Source organism: Morchella sextelata (assembly GCF_020137385.1).
Source record: "Morchella sextelata strain SCLS chromosome Unknown scls_10, whole genome shotgun sequence".
NCBI lineage: Eukaryota > Fungi > Ascomycota > Pezizomycetes > Pezizales > Morchellaceae > Morchella > Morchella sextelata.
The window spans coordinates 884947-912868 of NW_025408625.1; the positions used below are offsets into that span (position 1 = coordinate 884947).

The 27922-nt window shown below is 46.3% G+C and overlaps 6 protein-coding genes across 6 annotated transcripts; 3 read left to right on the forward strand and 3 right to left on the reverse strand.

The window, feature by feature from the left end:
• Nucleotides 1-2948: 2948 nt before the first annotated feature.
• H6S33_001212 (uncharacterized protein) lies at nucleotides 2949-5060 on the forward strand (the record flags this gene model as incomplete). Its single annotated transcript, XM_044832565.1, has 6 exons — nucleotides 2949-3058; nucleotides 3132-3158; nucleotides 3245-3605; nucleotides 3677-4007; nucleotides 4082-4212; nucleotides 4278-5060. The coding sequence occupies 6 exons, from the start codon at nucleotides 2949-2951 to the stop codon at nucleotides 5058-5060; spliced, it is 1743 nt and encodes a 580-aa protein (XP_044694179.1).
• A 4917-nt stretch (nucleotides 5061-9977) lies between these two features.
• Nucleotides 9978-11361, reverse strand: H6S33_001213 (uncharacterized protein; the record flags this gene model as incomplete). The annotated part of the gene is made up of 5 exons (XM_044832566.1): nucleotides 9978-10101; nucleotides 10164-10311; nucleotides 10368-10458; nucleotides 10516-10902; nucleotides 10981-11361. The coding sequence occupies 5 exons, from the start codon at nucleotides 11359-11361 to the stop codon at nucleotides 9978-9980; spliced, it is 1131 nt and encodes a 376-aa protein (XP_044694180.1).
• A 544-nt stretch (nucleotides 11362-11905) lies between these two features.
• On the forward strand, nucleotides 11906-12569 carry H6S33_001214 (uncharacterized protein; the record flags this gene model as incomplete). The annotated part of the gene is made up of 3 exons (XM_044832567.1): nucleotides 11906-12058; nucleotides 12119-12295; nucleotides 12369-12569. The coding sequence occupies 3 exons, from the start codon at nucleotides 11906-11908 to the stop codon at nucleotides 12567-12569; spliced, it is 531 nt and encodes a 176-aa protein (XP_044694181.1).
• Nucleotides 12570-14901: 2332 nt separating this feature from the next.
• H6S33_001215 (uncharacterized protein) lies at nucleotides 14902-17257 on the reverse strand (the record flags this gene model as incomplete). The annotated part of the gene is made up of 5 exons (XM_044832568.1): nucleotides 14902-15420; nucleotides 15495-15797; nucleotides 15857-16924; nucleotides 16984-17144; nucleotides 17203-17257. The coding sequence occupies 5 exons, from the start codon at nucleotides 17255-17257 to the stop codon at nucleotides 14902-14904; spliced, it is 2106 nt and encodes a 701-aa protein (XP_044694182.1).
• A 1151-nt stretch (nucleotides 17258-18408) lies between these two features.
• Nucleotides 18409-20528, reverse strand: H6S33_001216 (uncharacterized protein; the record flags this gene model as incomplete). The annotated part of the gene is made up of 4 exons (XM_044832570.1): nucleotides 18409-19064; nucleotides 19190-19641; nucleotides 19744-20243; nucleotides 20325-20528. 4 exons carry the CDS (start codon nucleotides 20526-20528, stop codon nucleotides 18409-18411), a joined length of 1812 nt encoding a protein of 603 aa, XP_044694183.1.
• Nucleotides 20529-22925: 2397 nt separating this feature from the next.
• Nucleotides 22926-23827, forward strand: H6S33_001217 (uncharacterized protein; the record flags this gene model as incomplete). The annotated part of the gene is made up of 4 exons (XM_044832571.1): nucleotides 22926-23238; nucleotides 23301-23530; nucleotides 23592-23725; nucleotides 23791-23827. The coding sequence occupies 4 exons, from the start codon at nucleotides 22926-22928 to the stop codon at nucleotides 23825-23827; spliced, it is 714 nt and encodes a 237-aa protein (XP_044694184.1).
• Nucleotides 23828-27922: the final 4095 nt, after the last annotated feature.

The following is a 27922-nucleotide window of genomic DNA, read 5'->3' on the forward strand; positions in this document are numbered from 1 at the left end:
TCGATATATATCCACGTGTATTAACGACAAGCTTTCGAGTAATTTCGTTAGTTAGGGGCCTGGGTGGTTTTGGAGCTCGAGCTGGATATGCTAGCTTTTCATAGGGTTTGATCAGCTAACTAAAGCAAACACATATATATACTTATAAATATCTATGTGCGGAGAGAAAGCACCTACATGCACATAGATGTGAATGATTATCTACAGACAGATGATAGGAATACATCAATCTTCAACCGTAGAAAGCATGGGTACCACCGGAAATAGGGTCATTTGATAGAGATCAATTTTATGTTTACTTACATACATGTACTCAATTTTGTAATCGAAAGCTCACTAGTGAAGCTGCGACTGTGATGCAAGAACTAAACAATGTCTCGTCCTATCTCACCTCAGCACATTGGCTAGCCCCTAAACCCAAGAAACTCCCACACACGGTAGCAGAGTACGTACATAACGTAATGCTCCAACTATCGCACAAGTATTATCCCCGATCATTGCTCGCTACGAATTCAACTCTAGGTATCAATTGTATCTTAACGAGCACTGCTAGCGCTATAGCTCACACGCTTCCCCAGACCCACACTAATACAACATGCGTGGTTTATGCCCGTACAAGTAGGCATAAACCCTGTCTGTAAGGATCGGAGTAGAGCCAGTTCCGGAAAAGTCTGGAACACTGAAATCCTGCTCCTGTTGCTCACTGACCCGAAGTTTTGGTTCATTGGTAAACCCAACTAATCAATCACCATATGATCGTTGATCCTATGGTGCGAAAGTATTCCTCATAGGATATCACTCGGCTGATTGAAGAATTGGTGAAGTTCTTCCCTTTTTTATTTTTTTTTTTTTTTTCATTGTTTGTTTAACTGATTAATTGCATAAGTTCTTCCGGTGAAAAATATGAAATAGGTAAATTTGTTTGGTTGACTGAGCTACTATACTATTCGGGGGGGGGGGGGGGCATCTCAAGCTTTATAGACCTATGGTTTGTCATAATTGAATCGTCGAACACCATAAAGATATATACACATTATTGTAGATCTATGACATTATCAATCCTCAATCGAATTTATATGTACAATCATCATTGCCCCACTACATGAGAATTATATCTTTAGGCGGTTAACACTTTCTCTTCTTATCACGATGCTCTAGATTAATATTCACTAGCTAGTACAAAGAACATAAGCCTTATACTAGACGTCTGGATTGGTAATCGTGCTTGAGAATTTGGTCCGCATACTTATTTTTGTAGTTCATTCCAACAAGGAAGTCCATCTTCGGATTTTGCCGAACTCGAAACTCGTTGCAAGGACAAGTTAATTCGAGTGATATTTAGTGATCATCCCTGACTATTTGATAATTTCAAAAAAATCTTTTCTTTCGCAAATCAGCCGAAGGGATTTCCGTCACCGTGATGTGTATCTTCACCAGAATGGGATGTTAATGAAACTGCCGAGTGCGTTTCATCCCCAGCCAAACCCTCGTATTCACACCACATAGACCCACCCACCTAGACAGGGGGCGGTCTCCGGATGGCCGGCGGCATATGTAGCAGATTTGTTCGGAGTAACCACCTCTTAAGTCGCAAGGCAAGAAAGCATATTCCATCTTATGGCGAAGTTCTTCCTATATTACTTCCTTTAGGCTCTGGTTCTTTTCCCCGTCTCTAGCCTTTGAAAGTCCGTGCCTATGTTTTGCACTTAATTATCATGCCGAACCGAAGATGCGGCCGTGTAAATTATCCACTTAGGTTACCGAAAATCTTTTACAAGAACTAGAGATCCACCGGTAAAAGCAGTGTACTATAGCAGGTATACAAGGTTCATAATAATATAGATTGTGATAGATCTGGTATTTAATCCGCGCTCGGCAATTAACCTAGTTTGAAAGGAAGAAAAAATTTCTTTCTGTGAATGGTTAGCTGACGCTTTGATATGTAAACCATAGGGGAAATCAGGAATCCCAACCTAGATGTATGATCCTCAAGCAGGAAGGAGGGCCCCGTGTGATCTGTTTTCTGGGAGGCACATTTATCCTGGAATTTGCAGCGGGGTCACAATTTTCTTAGAATACTCCAACCACGGTATACACATGTACAAATACCAGTGACTAGTAGTGGCCCACCTCGCGACCACGAGGTCTCTCCCACCGCCATGCAGTATTTCCCACCTCCAGTACACGTACTTGCTCACCCATAGTAGTTGGCCAGCTCCAGTGTTTCCCTTAGCCATCTGCAGTAGTTTCCCATTGCCAGCGCCTCCCATCATTGGCAATAGCCAGCTCCCATAATCGCTCATTGCCAGCTCCCTCAAATGTCCACCTCCTACGTAGTGATCCAGTTCCTTCAGTTAATAATAATTTATCAATTCCAATACCGCCTCCAATTAGTTCCAGCTCCAATTAATTCCAGCTCCAGTTGATGCCACCTCCAGTTGATGCCACCCCCAGTTAATTCCACCTCCAGTTAATTCTACCTCCAGTTAATTCCACCTCCAGTTAATTCCACCTCCAGTTAATTCCACCTCCAGTTAATTCCACCTCCAATGCCATCCTGTTAATGAGTTCGGCATGCCAGTGTCATTGCCCGCTCCCAATTTTTGGTGGGTGGGCTGGTTGCTATGCAGCGTTAGGGTTTCTCGCTCCCGGCCAATCAGACTGCAAGGACTTCAGAAAAACCATAATCCAGTACATAATAGATGTAAGGTCAAGCTTTGAAGGAACTCTAGTAGCTACATGTAGCTTCGAGCTTCGCGAATTCGACTAAACCCAACCAACAGCATGGTCAACTAATATTATTAGTAAGCTACACGACTACAGCCTTTCGGTTTGGGCCTTTCACGTGATGCAATTTAGTAGGCTTCTACTGAAGGGTTTTAGGGTTGTCGTCACGTCTAACGACAAATTCTTCTGCCAGGAATACTGATGCGCGTACAGTACGCGACATGCAAAACAGCTCCGCTTACCCACCTGAAGACATGGAATGGAAGAAGCTACCCGTGCCATTGAGCGAGCTGCGCCTTTCCAGTGTCCTCCGCTGCGGTCAATCATTCAGGTAACAGCCCTTCCACTTTGCCCTTTGAGGTTTGGTATTGAATAGTCATGCTGACTGCTTGTATGTAATGCAGATGGAAATCCTCCGGAAATGATGAATGGTGAGCGAGATGTTACAAGCCAAAGCCAATGTTAATGATTCCAAGAACCAGATTAGTCTAATAATCTGTTCTTGAGTCTACCCCAGGTCCTGCGCACTGAGTGGCCGTATATTGTCACTCAAACAGGATCATACACATCTTTACTACCGTGCGATATTTCCTTCTTCGGCGGTGGTCAAAAAGGAGGAAGACAATATCAAGAACGAGCATGGTATCAAACATGAAAATGGAGTCATTGTAGACGATACTGTCGAATTAATACGCGACTATTTCAATCTTTCTGTAAACTTGACAGAACTTTATGAGAAATGGTCCTCCCGCGATCCCCATTTCAAGAAGAAAGCCCCTTCTTTCACAGGAATTCGAATGCTCCGCCAGGATCCGTGGGAAAACTTAGTATCCTTTATTTGCTCGTCAAATAACAATATCAGTCGCATCGGACAGATGGTAAACTTGATGCCCCTACCAATGGCAATAATATCATTTCAACCAGCTGTATGCTAACACTTACAAACCAGGTCGAGAATCTCTGCATAACATTCGGCACTCCACATGGGCAGCTCGGCGAGACACCCTACTATGACTTCCCACCGCCATCCCAACTCACGCCTGCTAGCGTCGAAGGGAAGCTCCGAAATCTGGGATTTGGTTACCGCGCCAAGTTCATCCATCAGACCGCACAGATTGTTGCTGCGCGTGGAGAGGACTGGCTGCACGGGTTGCGGCACGTGCCGTATCGGGAGGCACACGAAGCCTTATTAGAGCTCCAGGGAGTAGGCCCAAAGGTGGCAGATTGTGTGTGCCTGATGAGCTTGGATAAGAAGGAAAGCGTTCCAGTTGATACGCATGGTATGTTATATCAGTGCTCTAGGGTCTTGGTTAGCAGATCTAGAGTGAGAGCTAATACTGATCTGTGGGGATAGTTTGGCAGATTGCTATGCGTGATTATAAGTTCGGGAAGGGGAAGCATAAGAGCCTGACCAAGGCGACTTATTTGGCGATTGGAGACCACTTCAGAGAACTCTGGGGGGAGGAAGCAGGGTGGGCGCATTCGGTTCGTGCATCTATCGGATTTTACCGTTTTTATGAGGGGAATGCTGACAGTTTGCGGTTGAATAGGTCCTATTTGCAGCGGACTTAAAAGCATTTGCGGTCAAGGAGGTCAAAATTAAGAAGTCTCGCACCAAGACCGTAAAGAGAGAGGTGAAGGATGAAGACTCAGAGAGTAGCAGTAACGGTGAAGACGCACCTGGTACTAGCACCACCGTGAAGAAAACATCAAGGAAGCCCAAGGTAGAAGTCAAGAATGAGGACGAAATTGACGGTAGGGAGACTGAAAGAAAGGTGAAGCTTGAGGTCAGGGTTACGGACGAAGATGAGGGTGGGAACGAAAATGTCACGGGAACCGACACCGACACTGACACTGGAGTGAAGAGTAAAGATAACGAGGTTGTCGATATTGATACCGACACTATGAGAAGGAGTAGGGGGAGGGTCGAAGTCGAGGTCAAAAATGAAAAGCAAACTGACGAGGCTACTATTACTATAACGAGGAGAACTAGCAGGAGGAAGGTAAAGGTGGAAGTCAAGGAGGAGGACGATGATGACGAAGAAGAAGACGACGAAAAGCAAGAACAAGAAGGGAAAGTAGTTAAAAAGGAAAAGGCCATCAAGAAAGAAAAGGCCGTTGTCAAGAAAGAGAAGGTTGTCGTCAAGAAGGAGAAGACTATCAAGGAAAAAGCTATAAAGAAGGAGAAAGTGGTTAAAGAAGAAGCAGGTTTAAGTTCAAAGAGGGTCTTGAAAGCTGAGGATGATGAGGAGGAGGAACTCGATATCAAGTCGGAAGACTTAGATGTTGGGCTAACAATGGCGGATAGAATCAAGAGGCGCAGAAGGCATTGAAGATGAAGAGGAGAAACGTAGGCCTGTATGATATCATCTAGATTTTGGATTGTTCTCTTAGGGCCCTTCTTAATTGTGTATCTCAATTGTTTACCATAGTTGTCTCGATCTCGAGGTTCTAAAAATTTATTAAAAGTAGGCTGGATCCAGTTGGGTCCTGCTCCAGACAAGAAGTAATATACTACAAACTACAATGTAGTATATAAACAAGCCCAGATTTTCTCATCCTGCGTCGCCAGCTTCAACATCCTACAGAGCTTGTATCATCGCAACCAAGCCACACCAAATTGAACGATGAAGCAAGATTACTGTGTCGTTTTCTTATAAATCCATTAAGGCACCAGGCCCGTCGCTGAGCTTACAAAAGTCGCTGTTGTCATTCGGCGTTTCATAAGAACCACAACTACTACAAGATCTGGATCTGGATGTTAAGGCCTACGCTTAGGAGTTAGTTGTCTAAAAGGATGATTGGATGTACACCCGTAGGAAAAAAGTGAGGAAACAACGAGTGCAACCAATCAGAACCCTAATGAAAAAGTGAAAATGGAAACGAATAGAAGTAATATGACTACACAATGAGATACAGAATAGATACTACGGCCTCTGAACTATATTTACCACTTTTTATGACTTCCCCTGTTCTTTACTACTGCTGCAATTCTCTTTGGTATGCTGTCAATGATTTTATATACATTTTCCCAATCTAGCCTTTCCCACTCTTCCCTAGCTTGGGCTTCAATAACTTTTATGTTTTCATTAAGAGTAGCCTCTCTTCACTTTCCGGACTTGTCAAAAGGCATGGCTAGGGAATACTCGTGAGGCTGTATTGCGGGTGTGGGGATGTCAAGTTAGACGCACTCATTGTCACGCTACTCATTGTTTCCTCACTTTTTTCCTGCGGGTGTACATATAGTTATTGATGATCAACTGAAGAAGGCAAGAATCCCATCACATACGACGTAATAGTACATTGGTATGGCCCCAATTGCCCTCCCTTCGTTCTAGTCTAGACTAAAACTAGTTTAGGAGTCTTTATTTCCAAGGCATATCTTCAGTTAGTTGTGGGCGTCCTTCTCTGGTCAGAAATCTCAGGACTGGAGACTTTCAACTGTGGATAATTCTTCTACAAACCAGTCCCGCAGTATTCTAGGATGTAGATTGCATCATGTTGCGCCCCCTTTGTTCTACCACAATTGCACTTGTGGGTGCAACAGTACTAGTACAGATTTATAATACCATGGACTCAAAATTAGTCCCGGGAGTCCTTATCATATCATCTACATCACCCTAAAGGCTCGAAATATCGAAACAAATCCTGTCTAGTATCTCTTGACCGCTACTCTAACCATCCAACTGCAGGTCAACCATACCCACAAGTCCCGTTAATTAACACAGAGGTAGCTACTATTATGACCTGAGGATCCAAGGTCAAGCTTTCTCTACCTCTCTCTTCCTAGGAATTCCGTCTACTCTAATCTTCTGTGCATATGCACCCCTCCGGCTATTGATCTCTGGATATATAAGTTGACCAGGAAGCTACTTTGGCTGCGATATAAAGCTTCCTCGGTATCCCCGGTTCACATGCGCAGAACCCCCCAGCACTGATCCATAACAATAGCTGCAAATAACTTCCCTCCCCGCATTATTCATTCATTACGCGTACCGGGTCGCTGGTCGGTACCGAGCTAGATCGAGGGTGCTGGGGAAATCCCTTACTAGATACCGCGGTACCATTCGGTAATAACTAACGATGTAGAAGTTTAGACGGCCGGGACACCCGGGCTCGGGATTCGAGATTGATAGATAGCGATGTTATAGCGTAGGGCGGATGATCTGCATGATATAGATCCACTGACTGGAAGGATTCAGCCAAGAACCTTTAAGGGCTCAAATGAGTGGTCCTGCGTTCATAGCGTATCACTCGCCTACTGTAGCGTAAGAGCAGACTCCAGTGTTTCACCTCGAAGATCGAGTAAAAGAAACCCAAGACCCAACTCCCGATCCATTCAATTGTAACCACCGACCGGCCGGCACATCACCACCATCGTTCTGGAGTGCTTCCTATCCTCTATCCCCCATCGCAATCCCAAACCAGGGGCTGGATAATTAGGTAAATTATCGGCGACCTGCTGTGGATTGTGATGCGGCGCATGAGTACACATGTCCAAAAAATCTGTGTCCCAGCTAGCCCTGCCCCGCGATTCATTTTTCCTAGCGGAATATGGGGTCCGGGCGGGGAGGGAGGGAAGGAGGCCAAGACCCGATGTCAAAGATGTTAGACTTCAGGCAGGAACCTTAGCCGGGGAGTGGATTGCGTAAGGCGCGCGGGTCGGCCGGCCGGGGATTGCCGTGCGTGTTGGCATGTGAATTTAGACAAGACATGCAGGTGTAGGTATGTATACACTAGGTTAGGTACCGTACCTACACTGGTAGAAGGTAGAGCTCGGTTCGATGCAGCTTTTGCCCACCGATGCCCTTGCGTGTGTGCATATGCATGCAGGTATGGTTTATTAAGGGAGGGATCCGGAGGGTGTGAAAATGGGGGCCGGCGTGCTGGGCATCCGACGGGCGCTATCCGAGCGGGGCGAGTGATGTGCTGTGAGGCTGGTGGGTCGTGGAGTACGTAAAGTACGCGTGCGTGTGCGTGTGCGTGTAGGTAAGTCAAAGTAATAAAGACTTGTCATGACCGGAAGGGAAGGGAGGGAACGGGCTAAAGAAGGGCGAGTGGGCGAAAAAGGTCGAGTCTTTCGTTATAATCATTAAGCTAGTGCGGTGCATGCTGGCATGTTTGGATTCAGGTCTCGCTGCTTCTACATGTCGCTGGTATCGGTGAGTTAGGAATTTGGTACTTTTCGCCTTGAGTTTATGAGAATAGGTCATCAGATCTTATCTGAGCCCGCTGCTCTCTTTGACGCTCCTGTCTGAGAAAAATATACAGATGGGTATGAAAGGCAGGATTGACTTCCAGAGTACAGACAAAAGACCTGTCAAGACAGGAATTTGATTCCCACTCCATGTGTTTCGGCGTGCTAACAACTCACCACCGACTAGGCCGCCTGCATGAGGCGTGAGATATCGAACCTCAAACTCGCCTTGACGCTAACCACCCAATATCCCACAGAGTACAAGACAGAGATAGGACCGCATCAATCCGGCAGTACATCGTGCATCAATATGTTACTCCCACCTACTTGCTTACGCTCTGTACTTTCAAAAGAAAAAGAAGAAAAAAGATTTGATAATTCCGACAACCCAAGATTCCCCCACAGCACTGACACCTACATGCTGCGTTTCGACTACATTAACGACGATGGTTTACAGATCCAGATATTATATATCGAACGTTAAACGCATCTTGTCTTGGTAATGATAACAAGTAGCTGCATGAATCTACAGTCCGGCTGCCATCCCAAGTCAAACAAAGGCCGCACGCACAATTCTACAGCTGCCATAGAAACCCTCAAGCTACAGCCCTATCTGAGTGTACTAGATGAAGATGAGGAGGACATATGGCGGCCAATGGTTGGCGGGAGCACACCGCGACGTACGTAGATGCCCAAAGATCCATGTAGTAAAAAAAAAAAACAATCAATCTCCCGTCAAAGAGCCCATACATCACAAACTGAACACCCAGACCCATCAAATGATAAGTCTGGGTATGAATCGAAGCTTAAAGAAACCATCTAGACTCCTGAAAGCAAGCGTGGATGGATGGTGTTTGCTTGGCGCGCGAGTGACGCTTCATGACTCTACCGGCAACTCTGCCCGGTGGGCATCCGGACCCATAGATTCTAACCCCCGCAGCACTTAAATGGATAGTCTAGACGGCGTTGTTTTGAAGGAAGGGTTGGGGCGAGGAAGAGGAAATAATATGCCTGCTGTCTTGACACTCTTCTGCCTCTTGGGTGCGGCCTTGACGGATCGGCTGTTACAGGTCGGGGTTTGAGGGTCTAAGGAGGACCGGAGGTGCCTGGAGAGGGGTGGCGTGTATGTATACGTAACTCACCATCAAGTCACCTTCATTAAAGTAGAGCGGCCACGGAGGACGGTAGAAGCGGAAGCGGATGCGATTTGATTGATGGGTCATCGCACTACAGGCTACATCGGGTGTTGGCTATCCTCCGACTTTCCTTGCGAGAGGGTTTATTGTTTGACGGAAGGTTTGACTTGATATTTGAGCTCTAATCCACAATATGGCCTTGCCCCGCCAATAGTGTGTACATTCGAGTGATAACCCATGATCAAACCCCGCCCCCAGACAGACGGCACGTTTGTGCAACCTAACCTAACCTACGGAGCTGGTGCCAATTGCACCTGGAACAAACTAGTACCATTCCAAATTACCTCTCCTCTGAACCCACAGTATCCCTGGAAAAGGTCCTACATATTGACATTCTGACCTACGCCGCTCTTGCTCCTTGTTCCCCGCTCCTTCTCCCTCCTTATAATTTCACATATTTACCAACCGATCCAACCAACCAAAGCCAGCTAGCCCAAAAACGATATATATCCCCGAGCCAAATTGTCCAAATTGCATCTTTGGGTATTTTCAGAAACTCCATCCACGCACCATAATAACATAAAAGAAAGATAAACCATGCCCTATAGCATGGTATGGTAATTTGATTTGGAAACGAGAAGAAAAAAATAATCCCAACTCCACCCACAAAAGATGTCCACACACCCACAAAAAGCCAAGTAAGTCAAGCACAGCATAACATAAAGATAAAAGCAAAAAAAGAATATCAAAAAAAACAGCACGCTCCAGGCGCCACAACAAAAAGCAAAAAAAAATCATAAACAACAAAAGAATAGAAAAAAGAAATATAGATGAAAGAATAGATGAAAGAATAGATGAAAGAATAGATGAAAGAATAGATAAAAGAATAAAAAAACTTTTGAAAAGCCACACAACCACTACCTAGCATGGTTGACCAGGGCTTCGAAAAGCTCCTCGGGTATCTTTCTCACCAAGCTAACCGCGACACTAATGATGGTCTTCGAGTTGAGTGGTGGGAACTGGCGGAGAAGCTTCATGGGGCTATAGAGGGTTCAAGTTAGCATTGCGAAATACTTATGTGACAGAGGAGCGTGAAGAGGTACCTTTGAGCGACCAGGAGCTCGTCACGCATTAAGAGTAGCTGAGCTACAACACAGAGAATGTTGAGGTGCGCGCCATACGCGAGAAGGAAGTCCCATAATTTTAGCACCTCGGGGAGAGGCGGAGTACAGGCAGAGAATGTAAGGACAGCTATAGGCCCATATTAGAGGCAAGAACTAGAGTTTCGAGGAGGAGAGTGAACAAACATGGAAATGCGTATAGCTCCGCAGTCAAGAACTTTTCCTGAAGATGCCGATATAGTTTCGGGTCTACAGTCTCTAAACACTCATCCACAAGCTACACCACACACAGATTAGCACGCACTATAGCTCCTAGAATAACCACGCAACTTACCTTCAAGCCTCTATGTACGCCCTCCATTGTCGGCCTTACATACGCCGGACATTCCCTCTGTATAAACACTGCAAAGAGCGAAAACGCTTCGACCTCACTCCTCGCCGCGTACAAGAATGGCGCCGCAATTACATTCATACCCTGGACATACTGTGCTTCCACGCCCGCATCTTTCATCTTCCACTGAAACGCGTTCAGCAGTCGGATCAGCGATGCCTCTGACACCCGCCGGCGGAATAGAGGGTCAGTTGCGAGCGTCCGGAAGGTGTCGTTTCGGATCTTGGAGTAGCTATTGGAGGCGCCACGCCGCACGAGGAGGACGTAGTCGCTGGTACGCATGGGGGTTACGCCGAGAAGAATGGACCAGATGTAAATTCGGAGGGGAGACTAGGGGATTTGTAAGCTCTCTGTCCCTACTATATTTACGTATATATATATGTGGAAATGGGCTATATTTATGCATACATTCCCGTCCAAATCCGCCGTAACACCCTCTGTGAGAATAAGGTACCGCAACTCTACGAGTGCTTCTGCGAGCGAAGCGGGTGGGCTGCTGATCAAGCTCTCAATGGTACTATGCTGTTTTGGCTGCATGTTTGCTTGAGACTGGGCTTTCTTTGCAAAGCGCTGCGGGCCTGGCTGCTGCTTGGTGTCATATGCGGTTTGGGAGTGTGATCGGGCACGAGTAGTGGTTAGGGGCTGGTTTGTAATGTTGGAGAGCGTTCGGAGGCTGTTATGTGGAGGTGCTGTGGATACATTGGCAGTATCAGTGTAGTTACTGTCCAGGACGGACGTGGAGGCAAATCTCCTCATGCGCCGGTGAGGGCCAGTAGCAGTTGAAGACATCACGGTATGTCGATATAAGGAGCGTGGTGTTTTTTGTGTATGTTTTGAGGAGCAGTCCGGAGGTGATGTAGAGAGCGTCTATTATGATTATGGGCGTATAGCGGGGGGGGGGGGGGGGGGGGGGTGCTATGTATATATTTATTATAATGAGTGTGAGTGTTGTTTCTTTCTTCCTGCTGTGCTGAGAGAGCTTGTGTTTCCTTTAAAGGTGGTAGTGAAAGTGGTTAGCTGTCCCTCGTTCTCCGTGTTGTTCGTGGTTAGTGTGTTTGTGGGTTAGCAGTCAGTCTATATACGGTGCAAGTCTACAGAGTCGTAGTGCGGTGTCTGAGTGTTGTCTCGACGATCAAATCAACAAAGCCGTCGAACTAGCCAAGACTAAGGAACGGTCGGCTGTCCGTGCGTCGCCAAGCCGTCTTCCCTGACTGGTGGGCCCCATCGTAAGCGTGCGAGTGCGTCGACATCTTCACTTTGCTTCCCCTCCAGTGCCTCTGACGTCGTCCGTCTGTCCCCTGTTGACCTCGTCCATCACACCCGCTCACTCGTCATGTCTGCCCAACCCATCAAGACCCCCTCCTCGGCCTCTACGCCCTCTGCCGTGCCCGGCACCACCGAAAAGGGGGCCATGCTCTACTACGAGAAGCTCCGCAAGGAGCTGCGCGAAATGCTACAGCGTAAACGCGTTCTCGATAAGAACCTTGTACGCCTCTCCAGAGCTAGACTTTTGAAAGTATTTTTGGCAGACTAACGAGCAGTGCAGGCACAGTACGAGGAAAACATCGCGAAATGCGAGATCGGCTACCTCGAGGACACACAGAACGGCAACATTGTCAAGGGATTCGACAACTACATCAAGGGTACCGCCGCCCGGCGGAGGACCAATATCAGTGATGCGGACCGCATATTCTCGTTGTCTTCGTATTCATATGCTGCAAAGGTATGGTTGTTCTATGATATTCGCCACCTGCCTCCTGGGGAGTGGTTATGACTGACAATGGTGGAAAATATAGCTTCAACAGCAAGAAGACGCGACCCCAGCGACTAGCACCTCGACGCCGACGGTGGCCGAGAACTTGCCCAGGCTGAGTACCCAGAGCCGGAATAAGAAGAAGCGGAGAAAGGGAGAAGACGAGTCGGAGAGCCCGTCGGAGGTCGAGACACCGGGGCACAAGAGGGTGCGCATCTCTTTCTCGGGACAGGGGCAGGCGTAAGATTTGGATCGTAGCAGATCTTCATTTTTTTTTCTTCCTTTTTTTCGTGGTAAGACCTATATCATTGGCATTGTTTGGTGGCGTTTTGGGAGGTATGTTTGTTTTATTGCTTTTGTATTTTTTTTTGATAGCTGGTGAGATTTGAGGCTAGTGTAGAGAATTGGTGGCGGGGGATAATCTTTTTTTTAGTTGATGACAATTGATGGTAATGATGGTTTGAGGGATACATGTGCGGTGTATATATATGCACAGCAAGTATCGTCTGATAAAGATACAGGTTCTCGCTCTGTAGGACGGCTTTCTATGGGCCGGGACGCTCAGTGCAAGAGTAAAGAAGAGCTATTTGAGTAACGTCAAGGGATAGTTCATTGTATTGTTACAGAACATCTCACTGGCAAGTGATATGAACATAGCAGCCAAAAAAGTGGAATATTTAGTTTGATATACATCCCAAAAAATAACCATGTATTGACGATTGTATTTTGATCAATTTATATAAGCCCTAGTTCGAAGTCACGACCAAGCTGGTGGGTATCTTCTTTCGCTTGGGGTGGGCGTTGTTGAATTGTAAAAGAAAATCTTTCATTCTTCCCCCTCCAGTCGCTCTTTGCTTCCTAGCTTCCGAAACTGGGGAGCGCAAACGCTTCTTGGTTCTTGGGTTCAGCTCGCCGAGGGACCGAGAGGAGCTTGTATTTACCCCTACCATAATGCCCCCCATGAGCCTGTTCAAGAAAAGCCCAGGGTATAGGCTCATCTTATCTTGCCTCATGGGGGTCTTGGCTTATTACATCCCATTTTATGAGCCCAAGCTCATGAGATATGAATTTGTATGAGCCTTTTCTCATGTGATAATCTAGGATTTGAGTGAATGACTTTCCTGCCTGTAAGACTCTATCAAGTGGGGTTATCACTGTAAGTCTGAATAATCAGTATCATCTAATGAAGAGATGGTGGAAATAGATTTGTCTAGGCTTGTACACAAAGTAAAGAAAAATCAATGAAATTTTCTCATCAAATCTAGATTCAAGTTAGAAAACACCTGACCAAGTATTGAATAGTTTTTAAGAGTTAGTGATGTGATACAAATCTTTAAAAATCTTGCGACAGGATTCAGCTAGATAGAGAATGGTCATAAGCTAACTTCTCCTATGAGAGCTCCAGTCTATTGGATTCAAGCCCGCAGCTCAAATTCCGCTATAATATGTAGAAAATAAGATTTTACTAGCAAGTCCCTATATATTCATGCCTATATAATTATATTACGTAAGTAAATATGTGTTATCATATTATGCATGCGCGCGCAGTGACCATACCAGTCAATCATTTATTCGTAAAAAGAAATATGGCCAGCCTCAAAGTTAAACTCCTAAGACCTCAAGGGTATATAAGGAAATGGCTAGTTAGAACGAGAGGCCTCGAGGATATCTTCAAATCTCACGTCCTCGAGCGAGCGCCCTTAATTGTGGGCCATACAGGCGTCATGTGTCTTGTGAGGGCTTGTCATCATCGAATATCACTCGGTGCCAAGAGAACACTCTCCGCTCACCTACATGTGTCTCAGGATGACAACGTTCAAGAGAAAAGAACTGGTCGGGGCTAAAGTAAAGTGAAGAACTATGATAAGGAAGCAAAGAGTGATAGGGAAAACAATGACAGTGCGTGTGGATACATATAAGGAAAACAGTAAGCTTCCTTTAATACTTCCTTCACATAACGCCGATGAAAACCATTCCTACCCTGGTCGTTACTAACACCCTGGCCGTTATCATCACCACGTTTTCCTGGCACCCTGACTTTGGACTTTAAAACCGGCTGCCAAATTACGAACCATGCCGCTGTAAGTTTGATTATGAAAGGTCCAAAGACCGCCTTTCACTCCTTCGATTCAGAGGGCAGTGAGAGAATACTGCCCTTGAGGTGCAATTTATGCCGCCTTAAATACCGCTTTAGACTAGTCTGAATAAGCAAAGAAAAAAGAAAGGATCAACATCTGTAGCAACCGCAGTGATTGCCTAGGTCAGGTCAATGATCGCTCAGACAGGAAAAGCAGCCTGTAGTGACACCACTGCTGCGACCAAACTGAGGGTAGACAGAGGGAAACATAGGCTCGTAACATCATCTGGGTGACTATCCGGCACCCGGGAGGATGAGTTGCGCATAGGGCTTAGGTACAAGACTAGGGTCCTACGCAATCCCCTTTGTTATCTTGTCAGTAAATCTAGATGTTCAGAAAAGCAGAACGAGGCTACATTCATTCTAATTACGATCATCATACTCATTGACTGAATGGCTCAAAATATTCACTACTAATATAAAGAATGGGTTTCATAACTTAAGCATCATACAATGCCTTAGTCCAATCCCACTTCTCCCACGCCTCTCTAAACACTTTCACTCTTGCTCCCTCCCCACCCCTCTTCCACCTTCCCTGCCTCTTCACAACTTCCATCCCCACATCCAACATACCTCCCAGGACCTCTCTTGCAAATAGGTCGCCCTTCGGCCACCGGTTTTCATCCTCAATGATGTGGCCAAGCCCCCCATCAATCTCTAGCCACACATGGAAGTACGGCATCTGCTTGACAAAGCTGCGACGGAATGCCTGCTTACCAAGCCCTTCTTTCCGGGCTCGCGAGAGCGTGTCAATGAGCTTTTTGTGCTGCGACCATTCCTCATCTGCGGACATGATGGCTTCCTTGAAGTACGCAGCAGCGGTCTCGCCGAGCTCGACTGGCAGCGGGACGGCGGTGATGGCAGCATGGCGCTTGCGTTGTGGGGAGGCAGCGTTCTCGTAGAAGATTACGGAGCGGTTTTGAGAGGTATACATGCGGGTTAAGCTCTTCATGAAGTTCTGCAAGATTTCACTAGGTTAGCTGCGGTACTTCTCCATGAAAGTGAATAGATAACTGAAAAATAGTGCCATACCCGAACCTCTTCCCACTCGTCGTCATCACACTCCATCATGTTGACCCTATGCTGGATCGGAACAATGACGGCGCCTCCAGCGCTCAATTCTGGCTCCGTCGGTAGGGTCAAGAATACCCTGGTGCCCGTCGCTACGACCGGCGCGACTGGTGGCTTGTCGTCCTGCTCGCACAGCGGACATGTATTGAGGACCTGCTGCATGCGCTTGAACTCGTTGATAGCCATATTTTTCAAGTCGAACTCGCTGCGCTGAACGTGTTTAGCCAACTTGGTCGCATTCTCGTCAAGATAGTCGAGATTGTCCTGTTTCTGTTAGTAGGGGTCCTAAGGAAAGGCTCCTCGAAAAGTAGATGGGAACTTACATCGAACTTTGCATCCCTGGAGATGCGCTCAGCGAGGAGCATGCCCTCACCGCCGGCGACGGCTCCGCGTGTCCGCTTTTCCTCACGCACCATATCGTCAAGTGTCATCTCATCGTTCGCCTCAACTTTACCCTTTTTACCTGCGACAACTTCACGCCCCATGCGCCCTTCCAGGCCAGCAATGTGGCGGGAGTCCATAGCCGTGATCACTACCTGCTGCGACGGGTTGGCGCTCGGATTTTTCCTTGCCTCTGCGGCCGCTGCAACAGCATCGTTGTACTCCCGTTCCATATCAGCAGCCTTTGGATCGCCCTTAATTTGCGCCTTCAAGTATGCCGCCTTCATCCGATTGAGCGCTGTCTGATCCAAGATCTTGACCGGGGGTGCTATCGTCTCCAAAACTTGAAGCTTGGGAAGTCCATAGTCTGCCTGATACCGCTCCTCCTTTGCCCTTCGCTTCATGTCATCATCCGCCGTCTTCTTGAGCCGTTCCGCGTATAACTCCCCCGTTGGCCTTGTTTTCGCGTCCCTCCGGTCTGTCCCGTACATGTCCCTCCTCCCCAGCTCCATCTCTTCCTCTCTTGCCTCATCAAACGTTTTCAAATCGCCATATCTCTCTATCGCAATTTCGTCGAGGGATTTACCACCCTCGGCCGCAGCCTCGTAGACGCGTTTGAGCCTTGTCATGCGCCATTTTGAACCGGAGTCGCCGAAGGTGTAGGGTGGCTCGTCGTTGGTGTCAGCAGCGTATTCGTCGACGGATTTTCCCGCAATAAGCTGCTCGTTAAGCTCGTTCTTGTGGATAATGGGACGATAGTCGGGCTTTGTGAGGGTCTTTGGCGGCGTGGCTTTACGCACACCTCTTTGCGTGTAATCAATGAAGTCGGCATCGGGCTCGGTCATCCAGGTGTCCCGCTTTAGAGTAGGTTCGGAGTTTGTAACTGGAGTCGGGCCGACGGTTTCCGTAGAGGCTGCAGGCGCTTCTACCCATTCGCCGGTGTCTTCATCGCCACTTTTGTCTGCAGACGTGGGGGCGGCTTTCCCATCTTCGCCGTCTTCTTTCCGTGACTTCCGGCGCCGTCGTCGATCATCATCGTGGGAGCTATCGTGACGGGAGCGCTTCTTACGATGGTGGCGGTCGGAGTCTCGGTCTCGGTCTCGGTCTCGGTCTCGGTCTCGGTCTCGGTCTCGGTCTCGGTCGCCTCTGCTTTCGCCCTTGTCTTTGCCCGAGGACCTGTGGTGTCGGTCCCTGTCCCTGTCCCTGCCCTCGTGTTGTTGATGGTGGCTGCTGCGGTGGTGTCGGTGGGATCTCTCTCTGTCTCGTGACCTATCCCTATCTCTCCGACTCTCCTTCTCTCGTTCCACTGGCGCCGGCGACTTTTCCCTGCTCTCTGATGCCATTAATTGTGCTTTTCTGTCGTTGTTGATGTTGTTCGTGTTGAGATAGGGGACATTGACGTTGGTGTTTAGGGATGACGTGCATACAAGGGTTGCATGCTGGTAAGGGATAGGGCAGAAAGCCAGGACAGCTGCAGGACTACATTCCAATCGCCTTCCCTAGATCGATTGTTACCAACTTCAATTAGGTCCAGGTATTTGACAGCAATGCCTACTATCTTTGTTTAGGCGAGCATTCCTCATGTTCATGTAAACGCCTAATGATGTGAAACTGTTCCACGGATACGGTATTTAAATGGCCATAGAGAGCTTGTTACTCATCAGTTGAGTGGGCTTACTTACAATAAATACCGCAACCAGATATACCTGTCTAACCTAGGCAGTGTCATTACAAATGAGTAGGTAATCCTAACCTGTGCTTAGAGTCACCAACGTGATTTTATGAATTCAATACGAGGCCAGCTGCCATACAGTTATTTGTCATATTAAGGAGAGACAGGCCATCACTTCTCAGATCTATCGCTACTATGCAGTCTGTTTCGATATTGCAGCGGAAGTTATCGGATACAGCTTTGGATATATGTATCTCCGATACGTCGATACGGCACTCGATTGGTGGCAATGACTTTTCTACAAAAATTAACTTCTGCCGAGGCTAGATGATTACTATCAAAAGCTTACTTGTGCCTAGGCCTCTACTTAGTGCAATACACGATTTTAATTGCAGAAACAGGAAGGATTCACAAAAGGATTTAATTGCACAAACAGGAAGGATCCACAAAAGCCAATGATTGAGAATTCGAGGCGTGTTTCTAGTCAAGTACAGTCTATTATATTACATACACCCTCCTCATCCTAGCTTGAAATATCGTTTCTCATGAAGTAATTAAGCCACTAACTAAAATACATAGACAAAAGAAACCTATTTTTCTCCATCGCCTGAAGTATGATGCCCCCTCATATGTAATATAACTGGAATTTCCAATCATTGTCTACTAATTATATTTCATCAAAGTGAAACAAAATTAAGCTTGCATATATGCACTAAAAATACTCCTCAACCATTGGGCGAAAACACATGGCAGTAACTCAAGCCCGTAAAGCAAAATAAAAAACAAGAATAAAAAAAAAAAACATGGAAAAGGATCATTACCTTACGCACTCAAATTACGACTCATGATCCTCTTTCTCGCTGGCGGCCTCTTGACTAGTACCGACTGAAGTTCCTTCTGTAGTGCTAGTCCTGCCTCAACCCTCTTCTTCTGCTCCAGTGCCCTCGTTCTCTCTTCGGCCACTTTCAGGATCCGCTCCTCCCTCGTCATCATGCTCCTTGGCCGCGGCGCCGATACGGCTTCGTAGACTTCCTCAACATCGTGCTCTTCCTCTGTTGACGCCGATGGGGGTGTATACAGGCCCAGTCCCAGGGCATCGGTGTCCTTACTGAAGGTCATTGAGTTCCTTGGTGTCTCACCAACCAGCGTAGCACCACTGAGGGACTCTGGGGACTTCGTCTGCGGTGAGTTGCGGTCGAGGTTCATGGCGAGGAAGGAACGGCCGTCCTCCCATTCGCTTACCAGTGCATGTAAATCTGAGCCAATCGAGTCGTAGTGTGCGATGAGCTCTGGGGCAAAGTCGCTGAAGTCTTGCGAGTCGCGGGAGTTGCGATCGGATTCTTCTCGCAAGACGTGCATTTTGGCCTGTAGGCCGCGGAGGGCCTGAGAGAGGGAATTAAGCTTACGGAGTTGGCCACGGTAGCGCTCGTTTTCGACGGTGTTGGTAGTTAGTTTGGGGGTCGGAGGGATTATGAATTCTGCGTATTTTGGAAAGGGTGTCAGCTGGCTTGCGCGTAATTTTTTATGTGTACTTTGTAGGCAGGTGTGGATGTATATGTAGGTTGCTTGTAAGTCAAGTCGGAATCGAAATTGTTATACGGACCTTGTTCTTCGCTAAGTATTCGCTTCAACTCGGCCCCAAGTTCACCCATTAGTTTTCCCAGAGCTTGCAATTGCTCAACAACCACACGCCATTTATTGTAATCCGGGTGAGCACCGTCAGCATCAACTGCTAAAAAACAACACAGCAGTATCCGGCGGATAGTATGAAGCCGGTGTAGTAAGCTCTTCAAAGCCTTCAAGCTCTCCATGTCCTCAAAATCGTCTTTGTTGATGCCTACATCCATGTTCCCCATGTCCTCTCTTTGGATATCGTATATATCATAATATTTCTCCAGGTCTACTTCCTGAGTAAGATTGCGGAGAGATTTACACGCCCCAATGTGGGGAGGGATCCCCAATGTGAGTGCGGACAGAATTGAGCGCCGAAGCCGGGCACATCGTCGTGTCTGACTATCTCTCTCCAATCTAGTGATGGGCGGCAGAGGCGTGCTACTATTGAAATCGTCAGTAAACATTCATATACCCATAAAAACCGATCCCGAGTTATCGAATTCTCCCCAAGATCGTTTTATAAAGACCCAACGAAGGACTCACAGCCTATATCCCCTCGAGACCAACTCGACCTCCTGGATCAGTGTGACGGCGTTTGAGGCTAGCACATCGAACGACTGACTATTCTGCACAAACACTGTCGCAAACTCGATTGCCTTTGACCTTAGTGAACGCAACCACGTCCGCCTCGCATGGGCAAACAGGAATATGGCCACCATCACGGAGAGCAACAGCGCTGCGATTGCCCGCCCTTTTCCTATCCCGCTACTTCCATTACCACCCCTCAAAACCCATGCCAGTAGTAATGAAATTGCGAGAACGAACCCTCCACTACCAGCCCAGTATCGACTCTTTGCGTACTGGGAAGCAAACATATGGGAGGAGACATCTTCGTCGAGAGAGGGTGCGACTTCCCCAGATTTGCGGTCGTAGTGGGAGACGTTGACATGCTCGTTCAGGAGTTGCGAGGCCACAATCACATAGCGAAATCGTTCCAGGAATCGAGCATTCTCGGATCTACTCAATCGGGAATCTACAGCTTTCTAAAAAAAAAAACCCCGAATGACCACAATCAGTCTGAGAGCTTTGTTTGAAAGCAAGGTATGTAAGGTAAGGAGTCTTACAGAGAAGAGCTCATAGAACTTTGCCTTCCGCGCCCATCCGGGCTCTCCCATGCCCAACTTCAATCCTCTAGTTGTGATTCGTGCCGACAACGGCGGTGCGAAGTGGTGATGTTCATTATAATCATCCGCTGGATCCGATAGTTGAGGCTCGATTTCCCAATCGGCCGCATTTTCTCCATTTCCTGCAATATCGAACGCGCGCATACGCGACAAAACCCCATAAGCATGTGTTCCCCTTCCTTACTTCTCTCTGCTGCGGGCGACGGTTAACAGACTAGGGACCAGGACAAGTACACACCTTCGAGATACTCCGCCAATGGCGAGTTTGCATATACTATGGACTCCATGAAGAAGAGTGTAAAGGGAGGGGATGGTAGCTAATTTACAGTTTCTTCTTCTTCTACACAGTGCTTACACATGTAGGGAAGCTCTCTCTCCCGCCCGGAGCTGTCGGGGATTCCGGGGGCAGTGTGGGTTTTGCACGGACCAGTTCGCTGCTGCACACACAGGCTGGGCTAGCTACTCTACTGAAATGGTAAATGAAGACGGACCCAGTGGAGTCGGGATCTGTTCGAGAAGGGCGATGGAAGATGGCAGGAACAAACAGGGCCCACGTGTTCACATCTTTCAGTAGCCACAAAGAAAACCTGATCTCTTGCCAAACAAACCTCTCGCAGCACACCTCCTCCTTTTTTTAATTATCAAAATCACGGGTTCCGTTCATGTGGGAGAGTCCACATTAACCCACCGTACTAATTACCCTGACGACTACCTACATTACCTTACCTTCCCCTGTCAGAAACAGCTTCAAGAAGGGAAGGTGAGCTCCAAGGATCTTTGGTTACTCAAATCTCCCATGTCCAACACTACTTGAACCTACCAGCTTCAACTCTTCTTTTTCAGCCCTCGAACTGAGCTGGGAATTTTATCGTGGCTACCTAGATTTTATATAGCTAAAGGATCGCTCCGGAATTTGGCGAGATCTTAAGCAACTCGGACATAAAATCTGCCCGCCCCTGCCGAGAAATCGTGCAACCAACGGCCTAAGCCTCGCTCGTAGGCTCGTTCCTAATGCCCTGCATGCTGACCTCGTGGCGAATAACAATGCAATTCTTCAACCTCCAGGATGACAAAATGCTAGTGGACGCTCGCTGCCCGTCTTACATACTCCTCATGACCTAAACGTCCCTATGTCATAATCCACTCACTCATATCCCAGGGTGTTCTCGGGGGTTCTCCGCATTGCCTTTGCTTATGATTTAATGACTGATTTGTAAATGGAGTCCAAGTATCTACATAGCAAGGCTACGATTCTGGACAGATATGTGGTCCTTGGTTTTTATTCTCTTGGCCGGGTTATACCTCTTGTATATCTACTATTGCAGTGCTCTTTGTATAACCTATCGGGTTTTTGTCAACTCGAATTAATACCCATGCTGCTATTTGTTTTCCTGATACACCTAGATAGTTCATGTTTTTTAGTTTCCACTCGTAGCCATAGCTAACTATCGTATATAGTAGTATCTACATGTACTCAGTTGCATATTCTGCTTTACCTGAGTCAGGCCGGAGAAAGCTAGGCAAGGCAGCCTTCTTTAATTCTAGTTCATCTTGACCGCAAGGTTTATTATCCAACGGGTATCATTGAACCCAAAACCTTTGCGGCTCGAATGCCACCGGCATCTTATTCCACAGCCCATCGGTTCTTGTGAAACCTTAAAGCCTGGGTCCGTACGTCTGTCTGCTGTTCCTTGGTCCTGGGAATTCAGTTGCTCTAAGATCGAGGTACAGTTGCATATTTTTCGCTTATGCTACTGTCTCACCGAGCACTCGGGTCCTCACGGCATAGATATGCCGATGAAATACTAGGTATTTACTATCTGCAACCTATCAACAATTGATATACCAGTAGGGCTGTAGCCTGCTACACCCGAAACAGCTCTTGTTCCGGGAAGACAAAACCTTACATAGCAGTACCGGGGACCTGGGAAACTGCTGCACGCTCAAAAGGCACCATCCCGGGGAGAGAGTGACTCCTTCTCCTCAGATGTTGATCAAAATAGATTTTTATTATTACACTACAGCCAATTGTTCAATGAGGCCTGGGTGGCGTTCGAAACAAGAGATGAGAATATCATCTTTACTTTTAGGGCAAAAAGACTCGGAACACGAGAAAGATCCACTCATCCCAAGAGTGTCTTTCAGCTCTGAAATGCACCTCATCGTCATTCGTTGACAATTCGGTCACTTTGTCTGTTGTTTTGGAATCTGTTTTTTTTTTTTTTGTTTTCTTGGGGCATGAAATGATGCATTAATGCTATGTATATGCAGATCTGAATATCAGCAATATATGCAATGGGATCTGTATATAATAAGCCTTCATTTTCACTTTTTCAGAATCCCCAGAGCAAACAGCAGAGAGCATCACAGCATTCAATACTATACTCAATCAACCCTTCAAAACTTCGAGCCTACTTTATATATCATACATATCTTTCTCCCAGATAACACATCTCAACTCTCTAAAATCTCTATAAACTTCAATCCCCCCACCCTCTTCAATTTAAAAAACCTCACAGACAATCCCACAAATCTATTACAATGGAAAAACACGAGCAGCTCATCACCAGTGCCAAAGCCGGCCTCACCACTGTCCGCAACACTCTCTCTCACAGCCCCTCGCAGTGGAAAAAACACACAGACACAGTTCGCACATGCGTAAACAACATTGAAACCAGCAATATCATGCTAGGTTCCAACCGCCTTGAAGAGAGACTGTGGTTCATCACTGAGATTCAAGAATTTGCATACTTTGATGCAGACAGTGGTTCAATCGCTGATCTTGCGGCATGGTGCGAACGAGAATGGAACAGAGTTCTTAGCACTGATAGTACCAACATTGATGCCTTGAGAGGTATGATTGTCTTTGTTTTATATCACCAAATATTATTACAAAATGCTTATTTTTCCGTAAAGGCCTTGGGCAAGCATGGCTTTCAAAAGCGCAATATTGGCTTGCCAAGATCCATCAAGAAGAAGGATCGGCTTCTGGCACTGAAGAAGATGATAGGACCGAGGAGAAAAGAAGGCATACCGCTAACTATGTCGAGGCCCGTGCGGTTCTCATACCTGCGGTTGAATTTTTTGGAAGAGCTGTTCAGAATGCGCACATTCGCCAATGTCTCACTGGAGAGCTTCTAGCACTTGTAGGTTACCCTTCGTATCTACTAGATGTAGCATTAGGGACTTTGCTGACCACAGGCATAGCGTGCGGAGGCCTGTATGTCTCTCGGAAACGTCTCCACTCTAAAGAATGCACAGCAGCAATTCAAAGACGCAGTTACTGCATTGAAATCGGCGGAGATAATTCCTGGCTATACCTTACCGTCTCATTTGTCTCAGTGAGTAATATCATAGACCCCTTTATTTCCTTTTGTAGAAACCAATACTTATTTTGCGGGAAAAGGTATCTTAGAGAAAATGAGTATATTCTCCGAATGTAAATGGATATATGCCCTTCTATCTTATTATCTGCGAGGTTTGGGGAAAGAATCGAAACGGTTTTAGCATCTTAGCGTTTTAGTTGGCAGTTTTTTTGTAGACGGTGGAAGTTGGTATATCTGCTTTTTGTATCTTTGATTATGAATTTGTTGTCTTCTGTGTTGTTACTTACTCTCTGCTATTATTACACACTTATAACTATAAAATCCCGTTTTTTATGCCTGCATATGTACATGCATGCATACCTCCCATGAGGCGAAGTGGGAATAATCGACTGCCTCCCACAATTATGAAACACGGGGTTGAAGTTTCCCACGTGACATCGTAAGCAAGTGATAATATTGTAGGTACTTCTAGCCTTGTGGGTAGCATAGTACATACATGTATGTACCTACTTCTAGATTTTCAAGTCTTGGTACCGGTATTTTCTGTTTAGTGATTGACGGGGTTTTGATGCAGGTTCGGGCTTAGTGCTTATGCGCGCCTGCATATATGATATTCCAAATCAAAATTTCGCTTTTAACTTGAAAGAGGTGAAATAATAGATAAATTATGATGTTTAGTAAAAACCAAATTGAACTGATGACGGAGACTTATATGTACTAAGTTTGTAATAGTAGAAATATTATTGATATAACTACGCATGAGTGGAGTAGCATCAATAGTACCAATCCGCGGGTCTGTCTGTACCCCAGTCCTCATGAAACCCCAGAGCTTCAGATGTCAACTGACGTTTGTGACTGCACAGCCTGTAAAATAGCGTGCTCTTATACAAACCGCACTTACTTTTCCGATTACACACAGTCTGGGCGGTTATTGCACCATGAACTGTCGTCCAGAACCTACAGGGTTAGGTCTTTCTAAGCTTTCAAGGCGGTGCAGATCTCGCTTGACTAACGTTGTGGCGGTACACTGCACAAGTGAAATAAGGTTTTGTCCCCCTGGCGATCTCTGGAGATTTCCGCGCCGCTGCATCGTGTTTTCCTGGTTCCTGTCTCAGAGCACAGCCGCGTCGCATATGTCTGGCTCTTCGTATCCTTCGGTACCTTCGGGTCATACAATACAAGGCTGCATACTGTTCTGAGGGTCACCGGTTATGCAGTTTCGTTTCGTTTTGCACCCTCAAACTTGATTGTTTGGTTCGCCTCCAGACCAAGCGTCTGTATGGCTCGGTAAGCAAGGATGCGTGCGATCTTACGATCTATAAATACAATCCTTTAGATCTCCTGTTTACCTGATGTCTAGACAGGAACATAATTGCATAGAGGCAAGGCTTTTCAACTCCCAGACCTAAGCCTAGTGTCCACTTATCAACCAGAATATGTATGTATATGTAGTTTGGCCCCTGCGCACGTGCCGTAGGTAGGTACATCGAATATACGGGCTGAGCTACTAAATTGGTGAGGGTGAGTACGTACGTACTTCAGGTTGCTAGTAACGTGACCAGAGGTGTTACTATGTCGGTAGATAATTTTGCACTTTCTAGTGGGGTCCGTAATAATCCGTGTAAGAAAAGTATGGTTTCCTTCTAGATTTCTGCCTGTTCAGGTTTGAGACATAAACGTCAAAAGATTTAAGCATTCCTCGTGGGTGTAAGGCTGAAGCTACCCAACCCCTTTCTGAGGAAAAGGCAGCCTTGCACAAACTCCGGTAGAGATAACTTCTCCAGCCAAGACCACAAAGTCCGGGACCCTAATATTTGATTTCAGCCCCAAAGGTCGCATCCGATTAGCGGCGTGCGGGGTCGCCCCGGATATATTACTAACCACGAGTGTATGGTTCGAGTGATATATTGTGAGGATCTGGAGACTTTTGTGTAACTGACTCCTTTGTCAAATATGTTTTCTATATTTGGATTTCATGTAGCAGATATACTTGAAACCTCATTAAATATATAATCCGATCGAGCTATGACACGAGACCTCTACAGTCTAGCTCTCTCTGTTCGCTAGTTCTTTTAGAGCATTTCCAAGGTACGTGGACCGGAACATTGTTCCGCCCTTCCTTCATTCCTCGGATATCGCCGACATGCTGCGGGCACGGTACATACAGTGGAGCATTAGCATGGGTAGCTCTTTGACATCTTCTAGATCTTCAGCTCTCAGGTAAACGTTGAATTATCGGGTCGGCCCGCATGACAAAGGATTCGGCCGGGGGAAGGGATGCGGAACCCCACTCAGCCCCGTTACCATAAATAATCCTAGTAATCAGACTAATAAGATGCCGAAAAGATATAATCATTGGTTGAAGTGATGCCAATTTATGTATGCACTCATACCCAAACTTGAAAGTTGACTCATTTGGTAGCCGGGACGACGTTTCTCCGGTCCCGATTGTTAGGAGTTTCGAGTGGGAAGATAGGAGTGTGGTGATTTTTGTGGATGGAGTTCGGAAATTCCCATATTGCCGGTAGGTAGAGTACCCATAGAAAAGATGGGGTAATGAAGTCTTATGTAATCCCTGTCAACCTGTCAATCGCTGGTTAAATCTTAAATTCACCACACAACCCCATTGGCCGATGCAGTGGGGAGTGTTGTTGCTCGAATCAGTCTTCAGGAGATACGGACTTAGCTTTAAAATTCGGGCATGCATGGTAATAACTTACTCATGATAGTGTGCTTTCTGAGATTTGTATAGATTGATTAACGAAAATACCGAGGATAAAGGAGTCACAGCAGATTCTATTGAAATCTTACCATGAGGCATATTCAGAATGCCATCATCCTAAAAAATCAATTGCCACCAAAATCACGGTAAATCCCGTCCAGAATATACAATCCTGCTTATCCTAGGAACATTTTGTAGTTAAGAGACTCTCAGTATTGTAATAGTGATTACGAGCGAGTGCGCAGTTAAGCACATCAACAGTCTCCACCCTACTGATAGTGATATTGATAAAGAAGTATTGAATTTTGATAGGATGATGACTTGTAAGAGGCAAGGATTGGATTGGATGTTGAGGAAAGTTGGCAGCTAGCAGCAATTCTGTTCTTAGTTACATACACGCTAGGATCCTGGCTAAACCCCTTTACTACACGAACTAGCTACATGTAGCCCAATCCCAGAAGGTCCATACTGTGGCGATTGCACGCAAACCATTCATCTACTTCACTGGAATCTGGACTATGACAGGCTATCACAGGCAACAACGATCACTCTGGTTTGTCGTTCTCATCGACAGCGGCATTGAACACCGAAGCAGCACCTTCCACATGACTGAAGTGCCCCTTTATAACTTCAGTGATAGTCGAATTCTGATCTCGGCAGTTACCAAGCTAGCCCCTGATCTTGAGGCCGGACAAGGCGTGTCAATAGTCAATATAGATAAGTGCTTTCTACAAAGTCGGCGATATCATTCCTCGAATCTACTTTAAAGCACACCAAAGTCAACAACTACATGTGGCTCTAGTATTATTATGTCGATGGTTAGATAAGATTCAATAACACATGAATGTGGTTCAATATTCGGCCTCAGGCCAGAATTCGATCCCGATAGATGGCAATTTGATAAAGGGAAAGATTATACCGACAATTGAAACCTGCACTGTTCATGAAGCACGTTACTAATTAAAGCTCACAGATTAGACTTAACATAGCCATATTGTATATCCTTGCGGATAGGACACTGATAGGATACTATTTTTCATTCCACGTACATTCTCAGTCTAAGAGTCATAGCCTATCACCAAGTCAACTTGATTTTGAAGGGACGTGGTTCGAGGAGTCTAAATCGTTCTAATTAAGGTATCAGTCATAGCAAGGACAACTGGTTAAAGACATAATTCGGCTCTGAAATATCAAGTTACATGGGGCTGGGCTTGAGCAAAAGGTGTTGGGCTTAACAATTCAAGGGATATATATATATATCTAAATTTAAATTCCGAGTTAACTTAAGGCAAGGGGACTACGATGTGCCGGGACGTATTGGCCTCGTTAGGTCTTTGCCGTAGTCAGGGAGTGCGTTGTGGGTCGGTTTGTACCACAAATAACTACGTCTCCAAAGACCATTGAGTACAGGTCCATAAATTTGTCAGGATATTATATATATATTGTTCTACCTCACAAATAAGATTTTATGAAAAAAAAATACAGGAAAA